The sequence below is a fragment of the Capra hircus genome, chromosome 5 (assembly GCF_001704415.2).
Source record: "Capra hircus breed San Clemente chromosome 5, ASM170441v1, whole genome shotgun sequence".
Taxonomy (NCBI): domain Eukaryota; kingdom Metazoa; phylum Chordata; class Mammalia; order Artiodactyla; family Bovidae; genus Capra; species Capra hircus.
The window spans coordinates 3853169-3870802 of record NC_030812.1 but is presented as its reverse complement, the minus strand read 5'-3'; the positions used below and the strand labels follow the sequence as shown (position 1 = coordinate 3870802).

The 17634-nt window shown below is 38.6% G+C and overlaps 1 protein-coding gene across 1 annotated transcript; it reads right to left on the bottom strand.

The window, feature by feature from the left end:
- ATXN7L3B (ataxin 7 like 3B) lies at positions 10884-14587 on the bottom strand. Its single transcript, XM_005679727.3, has one exon. The coding sequence runs from the start codon at positions 14204-14206 to the stop codon at positions 13913-13915; it is 294 nt and encodes a 97-aa protein (XP_005679784.1). The 5' UTR covers positions 14207-14587; the 3' UTR covers positions 10884-13912.

Here is a 17634-nt window from a genome sequence, read left to right as displayed (position 1 = left end):
GGAGATTGAATTTGCTTAAAAGTGTGGAATCTTACATTTGTACAAAAGAAAGTAGATTGGAAACAAAATACCTAATTCTTGAGTTCTGCCAAATAAAGGCCAGGAATACACAAATATCTAAAAAGAAGATTTTATAATAGAAATAATGATAAAACAATTTTGTTCCTCCTTGACAAGAACAAAAGAACACTGTTTTATTCTTGGAACTAATACAACAGAATACTGTTCAATTCAATATTTACTTTTTATTCTATCATTTATTCTATCAATATGTATTAAACATCTATTATTTGCCAAATACTATGCTGGGCAGTATATAAGACAACAACCGTCAGTTGTCATGAAACTTACATTCCAATAGAAGAGTCTACAGCTGGTAAGGAGTTATGCTTAATCTGTTCATCTCCATTAGTAACGGGGGAAGTGGGAGTGATGGTGAGACCTGGGACTGAGATGATGGAGCGGTGGGATTGTGGGCAGGGAGTGACGTTTCAAAAGTGCCCAAGAGAGTGCCACACACAGTGCCCCGTCATTATCTGTGACATATTACTGAGAAATTCTGCCTATGAATGGAAATGAAAGTCCCCAACCAAGAACCCTAAATATCGCTTCTGCCAAAACAAAGCTGCAGGTCCATAACATAACACTACATTTCTATAAACACATAAACGCTCTGGGGAGCTCCACAGTTTGGCAGACAGGGCTCTTTGTGTATTCACACTGAGCTTGTGGAGCCCTGCGCCCTGAAGAGCAGACAGTAGAGCAAGCAGGAGACGCGTCCTCAGAAGCTCCATCCTTGTCCTCAGAACAGCTCAGCCTCCAGGGCACCAAGCAGGGGAGCGGGAGCACAGTCTGCAAAGAGCGGGCTTCTGGACGTCACGGTCTCCTGGTTTAGACACCTTGTATAACCAGTCTCTTGCAGGAGGGAGGCGTCACTGTGAAAACCCTGGGCTATCACTCCTATGACTAAGCTACTTGTGGGCTTTGAGTTTGTAAAAAGGAAGATGCCCTTGTGTGAGTCTCACCTAACCATGTCAGTCCTTAACAGAGAGTGAAGCAGAGTAAATGTTCTTTTGTTGACTGCAAGCTTTTGTGTTGTGGGAGAAGGGGAAGGTGGGCTCTAGAAACTGAGAGCCCCTTGGGTGGAGCAGAGTGACAGAAGGCTGACCCCACATCTCTATTTGCATGATACCCAATTACCTCTGAAGTAGCCTGGACTTCCTCTGCGTTCTCACAGTTTTCCATAGCTCTAGATATTGAGCCTTACCATCTTTGTAGAACATTTTACTCAAGAACAAATCTACAGTATTTTATGTCCATCAATAATAGATAATGTTTAAGGCCTCAAACATTATCTTCATCCAAGTACCATGACTAACCATAGACAGAACATAACACGCCATCCTGAATTACACCTGCCTACACTCTGCTTAGTGACACTGCCTGCCAACACCTGTGAGTTGCTAAGTGTTACCAGCTACAAAGCGTTGCTTATGAGTGTTACTGCAGAGTGAGTGATTGGCCCCATATTGCAAACTGCCTGTGGTTTTGCCACCTAGGTAGAGGTAACGCTTGAAGTCTGCACAATTTGCTTTCACTCGTGAGTGCTGCATATGGGACTCCCAGAACACGTAATAATGGTTTATCGCTTCATTTTCCCACTCATCTCTGTCCATTCTTAACTCCGATTCACATCAAGCAGGTAAGAACCAGCTACAGATTTCTTTAACCATTTGATTTTTTTATATATTTCAAATGACCCCATTAGCTAATCCACAGTACAGTTTTGACAGTATGGCAATGAAGTTCATACCTTTATTTCTAACTTCTGATTGGCTACAGACTATTTTAAACAGCATATTGCAAGTAAACAATACTTTCTTTGAAGATTTGGTCTCACAATCTTCATCACAGTTTGGCCTTTGATCTCTTTTAAAAACATCTCTCAATTCTTCTGTGAGTTATAACTAGGGTAACCATATATATTATTTTGGTTAATAATTTATCACCCCGAGCTCAACACTTTCAAAAGGATAGAGGGACAATATCAATAACAACTGAATAACAGTTGTAAATCAAGACTCTCCCAGGAAAAACAGGATGAATGATCATTCTTTGGGCCTTGTTAAGGCAGAAAGTCTGATAAACGCTTGCATGCATCCACAAGATAAAGTAGCTTAATTATTGTTTTCCACCTGAATCTAACGAATGTCCCTAATATACCACTTTCTGACTCTGTGTTTCCATCTTAGGCCTAGCTCACAGCTTTCCCAATAGTAAAACTTGTAACTGTTACAAACGAGATTGCATTACTTTCTGGAGGTTGGGGATTTTGAACGATACTATGGATTATTCTTTTCCTTGCTAATAATAAACAACTCATAATTAATACTAGATAAACCGATGGGAGTTTTTACTTTTTTACATATCTCTGTGAGTAGAATATTACCCTAACAGAGATGGTTTTATTAAACTACTGATTTTGTGTCCTGCTGTCAATACTCAAGAAAGAGTTGTTATAGATAATGTTGCTGATAAGCTGATGATGAGAAGAATCAAAGTCTTAAATTTTTATGAAGAGTCATTGAATCTATGAGGGCAAATTTCTGACCAAAGCTCTCGAATTAAAAATTTAGCTGAATGAAAAGTAGAAAAAATATTAATACTCAGAGACTGGGAAATAATATATGAGAAAAGTTAAAAAAATACTTTAATTGTTAAGCAACTGAGTAGTTCATTATAGGCATTCATTCTGAAGTAATAAAGCTGAATTAATCCACATTTTCCATTTATCTTTTCACACTGCCATTTTTGTCCATACTGTAGAGCTTTCTTAAATGAACATTAAACTCATTAACAAAAGAATGGATCCTTTACAACTAACCTAAAGATATGCAAACAGAAGATTAGTGACATCAACATCTATTTTTTAAAATATCTATTACATTTATTAATTTTTATTATATATTTTTTATTTTTTCACTTTACAATACTGTATTGGTTTTGCTATACATTGACATGAATCCACCACAGGTGTACATGAGTTCCCAACCCTGAACCCCCCTCCCACCTCCCTCCCCATATTATCTCTCTGGATCATCCCCGTGCACCAGCCCCAAGCATCCTGTATCCTGTATCAAACATAGACTAGCAATTTGTTTCTTACATGATAGTATACATGTTTCAATGCCATTCTTCCAAATCATCCCACCCTCTCCCTCTCCCACAGAGTCCAAAAGTCTGTTCTTTACATCTGTGTCTCTTTTGCTGTCTTGCACACAGGATTATCATTACTATCTTTCTAAATTCCATATATATGTGTTAGTACACTGTATTGGTGTTTTCTTTCTGGCTTACTTCACTCTGTATAATCGGCTCCAGTTTCATCCATCTCAACAGAACTGATTCAAATGTATTCTTTTTAATGGCTGAGTAATATCCATTGTGTATATGTACCACAGCTTTCTTATCCATTCGTCTGCTGATGGACATCTAGGTTGCTTCTATGTCCTGGCTATTATGAACAGTGCTACGATGAACATTGGGGTACATGTGTCTCTTTCAATTCTGGTTTCCTTGGTGTGTATACCCATCAGTGGGATTGCTGGGTCATAAGGCAGTTCTATTTGCAGTATTTTAAGGAATCTCTACACTGTTCTCCATAGTGGCTGTACTAGTTTGCATTCCCATCAACAGTGTAAGAGGGTTCCCTTTTCTCCACACCCTCTCCAGCATTTATTGCTTGTAAACTTTTGGATCGCAGCCATTCTGATTGGTGTAAGATGGCACCTCATTGTGGTCTTGATTTGCATTTCTCTGATAATGAGTGATGACATCAACATCTATTGGAACATATAGGGCTTCACCAATGGCTCAGTAGTAAACAATCCTCTGCAATGCAAGAGACACAGCAGAAGTGGGTTCAATCCCTGGGTGGGGAAGATCCCCTGGAGGAGCAAATGGCAACCCACTCCAGTATTCTTGCCTGGAAAATCCCATGGACAGAGGAGCCTGGTGGGCCACAGTCTGTGGGGTTGCAAAGAGTCGGACAGGACTGAGCATACCACACTATTGGAATATATATTGCCTTTAAATGCTCAGGGGCAGAGGGATGATATATTTTTCTTATCATTCCAGAGGCAAAAAAATCTCAGGGCTATAATTTAAGAAATAAATAGTTCTAAAACATAACTCTGTATAAAGGCATTACAATAAGCCTGACATCATGTCTTTAAATACTTACACTTTTAAATCAAATAGTTCATATACACAAGAGTTAGCAAAAAAAAAAAAAAAAAGAAAAAAAGAAAAAAAATCCAGGGTCCCAAACACTCTAGGATGGGCTATTGGAGATTAAAAAAGAGGATAAATGTAGACTTATTTTTCGCTTTCTCTCTAGGGCAGTAGTTCTCAACATTTAGAACGTATCAGATTCAATGGGGCATGTGTTGAAAATGCAGCTTCTCAGAACTCACTTTGCATAAGATGAAATATGAGATGCCTGTGGGACATACAGTTGGAAATGTCAAAAATGTCCTTGGTCAGGTAGTCTTGAAGAAGAGATGTGAGCCGGCCTTAGAAATGACATGTTTCTAGGTGATGGGGAAGTCTAGAGCCAAGCTGTAGAACAATTTACAAAGCAGAATTACACAGACTCATGTGAATGCTCCCATAACCTAACTGTACCAAATTCTCCGCATTTAGATGGTAAAACTGGTCTTGGGAATACAATGACTTGGGTAAGTTATTTTCCTATGCTTTAGCTCACAGAATCAGAGAGTGTCACAAGTGGAATGGAACCAAGAAATCATTTCATTCAAGCCCATCAATTTATCAGCAAAGAAACTTCCCCAGAGAGATGAAGTGACATAATCAGGGGCTACAGAGTTTGTTGCAGAGTCAAGACATTGCAGTGTTTCTTCTAATCTATCACATAACTTCTAAACCAACTTTTGAATCACTGTTGACTCCAACACTAAGCAGAAATAACACAAGCACATGTAATTCCAAAAGAAGATTTAGCTTCTTCTGTAAGGGAAGTACTTAAGAGGCCAACACCCGTCTTCCTTCAAACTACAGAAGTGGTTGCTTTGCAAATAAGGTCTTGAACTGTAATAATTCACACAGCAGTAAGAGCAGAAGCAGCTTAGCTAACTTTCTCTGAACTGGGCTTGATTTAAAGTTATAACTCTTGTGTGTGTTCATGGGTATGTGCATGCGTGTATGTGTATGTCTAAAAACAGAAAATGCTGGGGGATAAGAACGCAGTTGGAAAACTAACTTTAGGTGACAAAAACACGTTAGAAGTGGACAGGTCACATTGTATTCTTCTTGCCAATCTAAGGTTAAACTTGCAGGTAAAAGGTATTATTATATTGACATGAGTTTGTTTTTTTAGAGCTCTGTGGAATTATATCCCTAGTTATGATTTGTCTATGTACTTGATGGAATATAAGGAAAGGGTTTATGCCAATAATAAAGGTCATCATTTAAAGGCATAATCCTTTCTAGGTTTGGATTGGTTTATGACTGTATTCATTTTCTCTTGCTGCTTAACTACTTATCACCAATCTAGCTGCCTAAGCCAGTCCTCACTTAGGAATCTTACAGTACTCTAGGTCAGAAATCATGCTTGGATGAGCCATCTACTGAGGGTCTCACAGGCCAAAGTTTAAGCCAGCCTGGGCTCTTACCTGGAGGCCCTGAGGAAGAATCAGTTTCTGAACTCATTCAGGTTGTTTGCAGAATTCAGTTTCTGTGGCTGTGGGTCTGACATACTGTTTCCTTGCTAGCTATCAGCCAGAGGCTACTCTCAGCTCCAAGGAGCACCCCCCAACATTCCTTCTTATTTGCCCCGTTCATCGTCAAAGCCAGCCACATCAAATCCTTCTCACACTTCAGATCTCTATGTCTTCTACTACCAGATGGAAAACACTGAGGTTTTCCATTCTCACCTGACTAGGGAGCAGGTCAAATCTAGCTGATTAATCTCCAAATCTTAAGGTCAATCAACTTGAGATTTAATTACATCTCCAAAATCCCTCCAAAGCAATATTTAGATTTCTGTTTAACTGAATAACCAGAAGACAAGAGTCTCAAGAGACCGTCTTTAGAATTCTGCCTGCCACACAGCATTTTACCTACAGTGCAAAATAGCAAAACTGAGAGCATTTTATGGACTCATGATATTCTGAAATTTTTTTGCAATATCATTTAATGCTAAGTGTACTAGCAGTTTCACTTCCTCTGAAACTCCTTTGTCCTTTTTATGACAACCAGTTTCCTCATTTGTGTTGGTAATTCCACCTTTGTTAAGTTCCTCTGGCCTCATTCCTTCCATCTCTAGAATGCTGGCAGTGTCAACCACTCTGAGGATCAGTGGTCTTCTAATTACATCAATTACTTCTAATTACAGTGCTAACAAAATTAGAACTCCTGGGACTTCCCTGGCAGTCCAGTGGTTAGGAATTTGTGCTTCCATTGCAGGAGGCATGGGTTTGATCCTTGGTCAGGAAACGAAGATCCTGCATACCAAGTAGTGCAACCAAAAAACAAATAAATAAGAATGAATTAAAAAATTAGAAGTCCTGTCTGGTAAAAACAATGATTAGATGCAGAATATGATAGCAGAACTTAAAAAAAAAATAGATGCTATTCTTATAGCAAGTGTGTATTTTGTGAGAATGTGTTTATATTTTGTGAGAATGTAAGGGACCCAAATACTATTAGGTAGCCAAGAAGTATATTATCTTGGGCACATTATATAATCTTCAGGCAGAAGTTTCTCTAATAGGATAGGGTAACTATGTGAAAGCAAGGGTATAAGTATCAGTTTCCAAAGGAAATGATGATGATGATGATGATGATGTTATTATTTTTATTCATTTATTTAACCTCAAGCTATAGCAGAGGCTTTTTTAGCTGTTGTTTCTATAATCAGGAAGATCCCTGTTTCTCTTTTACTCTGTTCATTCTTTCACTAAGGATGTGAAGATTATTTCAGGTATCTTGTATTTAAGGGGAGGGCGTAATGAATGGTCTCAATTTGTGATGATCAAAGTATAACCTTCTATTCCCATGTGGAAGTTCCTGGTTTCTGTATGCCCTCCAGTGCAGTCCCATTTTCTGTTTTTGCTTGTGTCTTTGGTTGTGTGTGTGTGTGTGCATGCAGACATGTGTGTAATAGGAAGAGAGAGCTGAATATTTCCCTTACATTTTTGGGAGGATAACAAGACAGTTGATAGTATCTTTGTGGCCATTTAATCAGCATCCATATTCTTTTTGCACCAAGAAGTCTTTCTCCAATATCCAGACCATGATACACATAGAACTGGAAGTCTAGTTCACATTTTTGGTATAAATTTTATTACAGAGGTACATATCCTTAAACATAATATAGCACCATTTTGCATACTGTTAAGCTTCAAATAAAATGTATCAAATTATAAGAACAAATTTTTACTATTTTATTTGTGCAATCCTGTTATTTTCACTTTTGCATTTGACTTCTTTTTAAAATGGGTATTTATATCACTTTCAACTTTTTCATAGTAAACAATGCTGCAAAAGGTGGACGTTTCCGGGCATTGGTTGTTCAGATCAACTGCAGTAGATATTCCCAAATTGCTTTCCAAAATTTTTTTTATCATTTAATAGTCTGCAAAGCACAAGACTTTTAACTGTTCCATATACCTGTCAGAGTTGATATTATCACACTTTTTTAAACTGAGTGATATAAATTGGTATTTAATTTGCTATTAGTTTTTATTTCTCTGAAACTAAGTGAACTTTTCACATCTTTTTTTTTTTTTTTGCCATTTGGATTTCTTATTCTATAAATGAGCTGTTCTTTTATTTTGTCCATTTGTCAATTGTATAATTATTTCGTTAATAATCTTTTATTAGTTCTAAGAATGGTAAAACTCCTACTAGCATGTTATGGTATTTTGTCATTGTGTGTTTGTTTCTAGTATGATAATGCATGGATAGTTTTACTGTGGTCCAACATGTCCATCTTTTGTTTGGTACTTTTATTTACTTATTTTTCCTTACCTACAATTATGAACATATCTTTCTGTTTCTTTATTTCCCTCCAAAGATTTGATGTTTTACTTTTTCACAATGTCTTAAATCCTCATGGGAATTAATTTTTGTGTCTAGAGTACAGTTTAATATTTATGGCTAATCTATTCCAGAACAATGTGACAGTTCATAATCTACTGACTACAATACCAATTTAGTCACACATCAGGATGACATAAATGTGTTTGTTTTTCCATCTAATTCTGAACTCTCTCCTATTGTTTGTTTCTGCACTGCAATCTCACTATGTATAACATCCATTTGCCAAAAAGTTCTTGTCTATTCTTGTGCCTTGATTTTCACATAAATCTTAAAATTAACTTAAGTTCCATGAAAACATCTATTTGGATTTTAATCAAGATTACTTCCAACTCATATAATTGGAGTGATGATACTGACCTCCCTACCCACAAACATCCCATCATTCTCCATTTATTTTGGTGTCCTTTCTTATGATTCTTCATTTATTTAACATTCCAGAAGAAAATGTTTTTTTTTTTCCATAAAACCTTACACTTCTTGTTATATTAGCACTACACAGGGCTGTATATACTTTTGTTGCATTACATTATAAATGCAATATTTACAATTTTTTATTGTTGATTTTGGATCCTTATAAACTAGCAACTTTACTGCATCCTATCTTCACTTCCAGTGGTATGTTCGTAGAGTCTATACAACTACCTACTTAGATATTATCTGAGAATGAGAGTTTTGTTTCTTCCATTCCTGCTTTTAAAGAGAAAGCTTCCAAGTTATTTGACCATTAAGTAAAGCAATTGTAGATTCTGATACATAAATTATCAGTGTATGTAAGTTCTTTAGCCCTTGTTTCTATACAACTAGTATTTTTAAAGCCAATAATTGGCACTGAATTTTGCAAACTATTATTCTGTATTGAAATTTTACACAGATTTTTCTCTAATGGTGATGATTTTCTGAATCAAAATCTTTCCTGGGATTAACACGGCTTGATCAAGTTTGGAATTGGTTTGCTAACATCTTCCTATTACTGACTTTATAATGATTTTTGTTTCTTGCTATATTGTCTGTAAAACTCTTGTGAGCCTAGTATTTGTATGTGTATTTGGGTAGAAACAGGATTTTTTAAGTTCTAGATGTAAATTACTACTTTTATTAAAAATAAAAATTCCTTGTGAGTCATTTTTGTTAAATGTATTTTCCACTTTTTTAATGTTTTCATTCATTGTCTTAAAGTTTTCATTAGCATCACATTTTCATTCTACTTTAAAAGTAATTTATCTTTTTAAAAAACTAGTCCTTTCAGTTAATAAATTCTCTTGCGTCAACAAAGTGCACTGGCCTTGCACTAGCATTGTTTTTGTTTCTGGATTTTTGTCTTTGAATTGTGGGCAAGTCACTGCTGCTGAATACATTTTCTCATTTCTGAAGTGACTATTTCCTTTTCAGCTCACATATGTTCAACTAGGCTCAAGTAGCAAGGATCAAAATTTTCAAAACCAAGAAATCTACAGGTTTATCTTTCTGAACCAGTGCATTACCTATAACAAATATTTTCTTTGGAAAATGTGTAAAGAATCAGAATGCTTGTGCCCTCCACAACAGATTAAAACTTTCAAAGTTTGACATTATCTCTGAGAACCAGCAGTTCACTATCCATAATTAAAGACTAATATTAAAATATATTTAAAGAGAGTTCTTCCGGAATCCTTTACTACTTGAGCGTATTTCATTTTCTGTCAACATCATTTATGTGGTCCCTGACCTCATGCTGCATGCCACAGTTAAAATGTAGTATCTAAGGAGTTAAAGGGTATGTACTTTTTTAAGTATAAAGATCATTAGTTAGAAAACACGAACAGAAACAATCTTGTACGTCCTGTCATCAAGTAGATTTAGTAGAGATATTGCAATTACCTCATTTCAGAAAAGGTTAGCATGAAATACATTAATTCAAATTTAAACATACAAAATAGGATCCAAAAATATTTGTGGCAGCTCCATGAGTGTTAGGTGACTAAATACATGTCACACGTCAGTAAGGTCCCCTGAGATATCTACTTCAACAGGTTTCCTCTGGTCCCATTTCTACGAAACTTTTTATTCATCTAAATATTATTTACACTTTTGGGCTATTTAAAGACCCAGAACATTCAGCAAATAAGTGATTTTGATCAATACTAAGGAGCAACTTGTACAGTTTCTAGGCAAAGTGCTCTAACTTTGGAATATGGACTGGAATAAATTTTAAAAAAATCTCTGAATTAATCTAAAAAACAAAATTAGACCAAAACACTTGGAGTAAAATGAAAACTATTAGAAAAACATTAACTTTTAGAAAGGCTGACTCATTGTTGCCATTAATTATTTGTCTCTCGAGAGCAAGAATATGTATATATTAAGATACCTCTGCTGCTGCTGCTGCTAAGTCGCTTCAGTTATGTCTGACTCTGTGCGACCCCATAGACAGCAGCCCACCAGGGGTGCCATTGCCTTCTCCGAAGACACCTCTAGTACAATTTAAATTGAACTATCCTTCACACTGGACTTATTTAGTGACAGGACTGGATTATATTTTACTACCTTCTTACTTATTATGGTAAAAGGAAGATTGTATAGTTTCTCTCTCTCACTGGCTGTTGCAGAAAGCTAAACCTGAACTACTAGATGAATCAACAGAATTCCTCTCTTCTCATAAAACTATTCAGGAGAAAATGACTAAGGGTCAAGGGTCAACAGTGGTTCAACATTTATTTCACCATGTGAAAACCCAAGAAACATGTACAATCTTAAAAGATGAATATAGAGTCCAAATAAAATCATTTTTAAAATCTTGTTTATTGTCATCATTTACCAATGAGGAGATGCAGTTTATTTACACCAGCAGCCATAGGGGCAAGGGGAATACACAGTTAGTTAGCAATCTGTATAGGATGGACTACTTATGCAAAAATAAGACTCTTCAAAACAAAGGACAATGAGTTTCACTATACTTCCCCAATGATCCCAGCATGCGATAACGCCAGGCAGTGGCCCCTGGGCATGCGGTGGTGGGAACTAATGTATGGAAGAAAAAGCCACAAACCACAGAAATTTGTAAAGAACCCCTCCCCTCCCCCCCAATACATACACACTCAGATACATAATAGAATTACAGGGTGAGCAATACATTTATGAGATTAGGACAGGAATTCTGCTGTTAAGAGGAAAGGTAGGTAAGGAAAGGGAGAGTTCCTAACCACTGTCAACTATATGGTAGGGAGAATTCTCTCCCTCAAAATGAGAATAGTCTATCCCCTCAGGGCACCTGTTAGACCTAGCCCACCTCATCCTCAACCAGGGGGCCACTGCCCTAATAATGGGGGGCAAAAAAACCCAAAACAAACCAAGAGGGAGGTAATGTGAACCAACCACTACTCAAAACTATTTCCAATTCTTCCTTGTAAGCAGGAGAAAAGGCCAGAAAGGAAACAGTAATGTCACAATCTGAGCTCCCTCTCAGAAGTAAGAGTGGACCATGACCTTAAGTTTAGCCTGTTTCCCAGACATTATTATATGATAGGCCAGAGTCTCACTTAGACCCTCCTTTCCTTCTGCATCTCCTTAGAAGGAGATGTTTATTAAAAAGTCAAGGGCATATAACTCCAAATTATTTTAGTTCTTGCCAAGGTCTGACTTTTTAAACAGTTATTACAATTCTGGAAGCCCAATCTGTAGCTAGACCCTGACCCTGAGCAGGACAACTCTAGAGGGAGAATGCAATAATAAACAGCCTCGAGGCCCTATTACTATGCTTTCCTTACCCCTGTAGAGTGTGTAACCCAAATCAGTCCAAGGAACAGTCCGAACAGTTCCTTCTGGGATAAGGAAGGATACATGCACAGCAAGCGTTAAAGAAAATGGATCAGGACCTACTCCATTCCTGTGTGTCAGTCCTTTACTGCTTTTCTGCTTAGGTCCTAGAGGCAATATCCAAGTGGAGGTGGGAAGATAAAACTTCTCAGAAAGTAAGACCCAGCTGGAAGGCATACCAGCAAGGCAGTCCTACGGGAGAAATGCTTAGGTATGACACTGCTTATCATATACAAAAAAATTACTTTCTCCTCCCATCCCAACCCCAATAGAGGGAGCCATGAGAAAGATTCTGCTCTCTCTCACAAACACAAAAACAAAACAAACTTAAAAGAAGTCAAGGAAAGGGAAACTGGGCAGGCTTCAGAAGCCAGAAAATCAAGAGATAAACTAAAACTGGTCAGCGTGAATTAAGAGTGGCAGGCAGCACCCGGGGTGATGAGCTGCACCAGATAGGCAGTGGAGCAGGGACTGGAGGATGTGGGGCCAAGCCAGAAAAATGAGGCTGGGCCCCTTACTGGAGCACAGAATGAGGTAAGAAAACATTTCAAATAAAGCAGCACCGTTCCCGCTCACCTTGGGGGCTCCCACCCCTCTACACAGCATAAACTTCAATCAGGGAGTCAAGTGGAGAGTAGTTTTGATACACAGCTCACAGTTCCCATCCTCCCCTACCCCATTCTCTAAAACCAGGGGATTTCTGGGGGTTCTTTCCTTGAAAGGTCCTGTCCTTCAAGCAACAAAAGGACAGCTCTTGTTGTCAAGAAAGTCCAAAGGGGACTGAGTGGAAAACACTGCCCCGTGTGAGAGGCAGGTGGTGACTGTCTAGATGTTCACCACAACAAAACTCTGTGACTGCCCAACCCAAGGAACAGGGGTGTTCGATAGGATACCGCACAGTCAGATGAAAGATGACCCAATATTGCTCCTTGGCTCCCAGCACATTACTGACTACAGTTGGAAAAGGTCCCCTTTGGGCTCAACTTTGAAAGCTCAGCCTCCTGGCTAGCCATGATGCTTTCCATAGTTCACTTCTGTCCTGAAAGTGGGAGGCAGGTAGTGACCTGGCATAATAACCAAGTTAGACCCACAGACTGGCAAGGTAACTAGTGACTTGAGTAGGAAAACGCCCCACTGAACTGCTGTCCACAGCATAATACATCCAGTTAAGAATCTTGCAGTTTGAAAGATCGTGCATAGTTGCAGAAGGCCCTGCTAACCTCCCCAAGGGATCATTACTCAATCCTCAGCCTGCTTGGAAAACCAAGGTGTCCATCTGCTAAGCCTATGCCACTAGACGCGGTGCAAGAAAGAGGGCCCTTTTCAGCAAGATGCTAGCCCAAGTCCCCAAGTCCGTTGACGTCATTTTTAAACGCTGGACCTTTGGGAAACTGGTGACTTTGAGCTTTTCTTCTCGTTGCAGTCAAGACCACAGAGCTTCTCCTACAGATTCGGCCAGGAATTTTTTCATAGTTTGCCTAGACTGGAATGCCTAGTATCCAGCTCTCATCACTGACTTGATCTGTCTTGAAGAAACCCAAGGTTGAGAGAGCAGAGGTGTCCCACTGCGGCCCAACGATAAAGGCCTGTCCATCAGTTATGTCCAAACTGTCAGTTACCCAGAAAGCCCTTGATACCAGGCAGACAGAAAGGCTGAGGAACCAAAGAACGTTATATGCTGGGTGCACAGCTGCTCACCTGCGCACTGGGGACAGTACAGGGTTCTTGTGCACTAGAAATCAACCGCGGCACGGTGAGCTGGATCCATAGTACAGCTCCTCCTTATCAGGATTTCAAAGCTGACCCAACGTAATACAAGGATCTGAATTCCTAAATTCTTCACTTCGGGTTTTTAAAGGATAGGATCTTCAATGGGAATTGGGACTTTTGTCTGATTTTTTTTTTTTTTTTTTTCCTACTTGGCTACCTAACTTCTCAAAACCACAGGACTGGTCTATGTTATTGTCCTGGTTACCCTCAGACTCTCACGTGGCGGCTACTGGAACTCTGGAGGTGAGCGTTGCAGCTGCTGATCAGGCCCATTCCCAGATTCTCCAGGAAGGGAGCAAAGCGGGAGGCGACACGCTCCTTTATCTTCAACTGGCTGAATGCCAAAATCCTTCACGTTACCAGTCTCTGCGAACTCCAGGTAGAAGTAGCCACACTTGACTGCCCGGTGCACCTCAAAGCAGAAGCCCAAGCAAGAATCCTCTATCAGGTCTACGTATATCTCCTGAGCGATGGCCTCCAGCTTGTTAGTATCCAGGTTAGCCAAGGAAATTTCCTCCATTTTAATCGGTAAACGGCCGTGGAGAGGGCGCTCGGATTACTCACAGCTGCACCGGCGGCAACACGTCGGGCTCGGAGGGCCGCGCCTAGGCCTCTAGGCCTGTCAGAGCCGCGTCTTCAGCGGCGAGTGCGGAAGCCTCCGCCGCGGCAACGGCAGGGGAGCAGCAGTCACCGGCGACTGCTCGGGAATCCCAGGTCCTTCCGTTTTTCCTGGCGTTTCCCGGGGCTGGAACGTGCAGCTCGGGCTGGCCGGGACTCACCGCCGCCACACGGTGTGGGTGCCGCTCTCCGCCGCCGCAGTCTCTTCCGCTCGCTGGTCCCGGCTTAGCCCCGCCTCCCCACTTCCGCTCCTCAGCTCGCCTGCGCACGGGCGGCGCGCAGACGCGCGGGGCTGGTGCCTGCGCGCAGCTGCCTGGCGAGTGTTGGCGTTCTGGAAGATGGGTGGGACGAAGCTGAAGTATGTTAGACTTTCATTGTCTGTAGTGGTAAAACGGTGCTAAGGATGCTATTTTATGTTATTTTGTTTACGAATTTAAACATTCGCTATTGAAGTCAGCACCCATGCTTGATCAGTTCCCTCTTAAAAAAGACAGACGACAACTATGTGCATGTTTGTGGTGTGAGCTGAAGTACAGTTTTGGCATTTGTACTCCGGCTGTTTGAAAATTTGACGTGTAATTGACTTATAATCATTTATACCACCGCCGCAGTTGTCATTTAAATCCACTAGATGGTGCAAGGAAACAAATTACTGTATAATTTTTATCTTTCAGTCTTTTTTTTTTAATGAAAAACTAGGCACTAAAGACATAATTCGTATGTATTGAGCACATGAACCTAAGGCATTTATCTCATTTATAAGACCATTAAGCCAGTGATTGTAAGTAGATCATCATATATATCTCTAAAATAATTCAAAGAGAAAATTATGAGTATTCTCTATTGAAGAGAGACGAAACCTGATCTACCTTAAAGTTAAATACTGGGATGGAGGTAAAGGAAGCCTTTCCTAAAATTCTGCAGCATGAAATAATGGGATCTTGAACCAGTATGAAAAGTGAAAGTATTCGTGGCTCAGTCCTGTCACTCTTGCCAACGTCTGTAGCCTGCCAGGCTCCTCTGTCCATGGGATTCTCCAGTTAAGAATACTGAAGTGGGTTGCCATGCCCTTTTACAAGTGATCTTTCCAACCCAAGGATCAAACCCTGAACTCCTGCCTTGCAGGCAGATTTTTTTACCGTATGAGCCACCAGAGAAGTCCTGCCTATCTGGGCTTAAATCTTAGATTCAACATTTAACAGTTCTGTTTCCTCATCAAAATAAAGCTAGTTCCTATTTCACGGTTAAAATTAAATGATAGTTAAAAAAACAACAACATTGTGACAGTTTCTTACATGTAAGCGAGTATTCAGTACGTGTCAGCTGTTTAAATCATATTAATTATGAATTTGAATATAAGAAAATTTTCCTGTATCTTGTTAGTCTTTTGTACCCCCCGACTCATTACTGTGAAATAGAGTGGAATCTTGTACCTTTATACTTTATCAAAATACCGTTTTAGCCAAAGAAACAAAAACTTTAAAATTATCTGTCTGTATCTGTCTGGTTCTATAATTCCGTTTCCAGAATAAAGGAAAATATAGATATGTATCTTTCCAGACAGGTACAAATAAGGATTTTCTAATGTATATAATCATCAGAATACTACTAAATAGTTTTAAAATTCATTCATAGAATCACACTTTATATTTTTATGAGCAGAGGGTTAAGTACTAGTTTAACTTATTAGTTGATGAGTATTTAGCCGGTACTTGTCCACATCCAAATGTCCTGGGTGTGTATTCTATCACCTTAAAAAACACAAATTGACAGATATGGAGGATTTTGACAGCCTAAGCTATTTAAGACCCGTGCATGACAAAATTTTTTTATCTAGAATGTAATTTTTTCCATTGTAGCCTTTTGTGCAGTTTATACATGTGTCGTTCATAAATTGGTACCATGTTTTGATATAACTTGGAATCTGCATATTATGTGCTAAGCCATGAAATATAATGATTAAGTGCATACATTCTTGAGTCAGATGGCGTCCCTTCTACCAGTTACTATTTTTGTGAACTTGCCTTGTCTACTTAACTTCTGTAAATCACAGTTTTCTCATTGTAAAATGTCAATAACATTTTCATCATACAAGGTTGTGGTGAGATTTAAATTGACAGTGAATTCAAAAGTCTTCACAAAGTGTCTGACAAATAGTATGTAATTTTGTTTACCTACCAATTACATGCCTCGTTAGGTAAGAATATACAGATATAAATACAATCATTTCCACTCACTCCTGTCCCATGCTTTCTTCAAATTTCATTTAAATCAATGATTCTCAGAAAATCTTTATGTGTATATAACCACTCAGAGATCCTTTTAAAATATAGATTATGATTCATTAGTTCTGAAGTAGTACCTGGGTTTCTGCATTTCTAACATACTTTGATCCTGCTGGTTCCTGAACTACACTGGGTAACAAGGAATGAAAAGAGCTTGATTGTGGAAAACTATTCTTCATATTGTTTTACTCCCATATAATTTGTCTCATTGAATTATTGTGAGAGCCTTTGCATACTTAATTTTAACAGAAGAAGTGACTGTTTGTCTGCCTCTTAAATCCTCCTTATATTGAAAAGAACTCAAATTCTCAATTTATTTAATGAAAAAATAAAGTTTATTCAGAACACATATGAGACCATCATAGTAATTAAAATACAAATAATCAGGACTAGGACTAGATTTATATTTCTTGTCAGTATTTTATTTACTCTTATGACACTGAAAATTTGCACTTATGCTCATTACCACCTTGTCACCTCCTTCTACTTGTATCATTTAAAATTGCCTTGCCTGCCTGCTTGCTAAGCTGCTTCAGTCATATTCAACTCTTTATGAAGCTATGGACTGTAGCCCACCAGGTTCCTCTGTCCATGAGATTCTCCAGACAAGAATATTGGACTGGGTTGCCATGCCTTTCTCCAGGAGATCTTCCCAAGCTAGGGGTTGAACTGTCTCTTACATCTCCTGCATTGGCAGGTGGGTTCTTTACCACTAGCACCACCTGGAAAGCCCCTAAAATTCCCTTACATCTTGGTAAAAATGTGCTGAAATTCTCAATGTTAAATCAGTGACATGTTACAAAAAAGAAATTAGAAAGAACTTAGTTCCATTCCAATTAATAGGGTTGAAGGCATTTAAGCCTTTGGTATACAAATATTTTTAAAAGCAGAAACTCTCCATGTTCTAAATCATTTTTTTCAATACAAAGCAAGTAACAGGGATTTGATTCTTCATAAATAAGTGATCTTCAAAGAATATATACATCATATATGATTAAAATATTTAGTGTGCAAATTAAGGGAAATAAAAATATATTGAAATTTA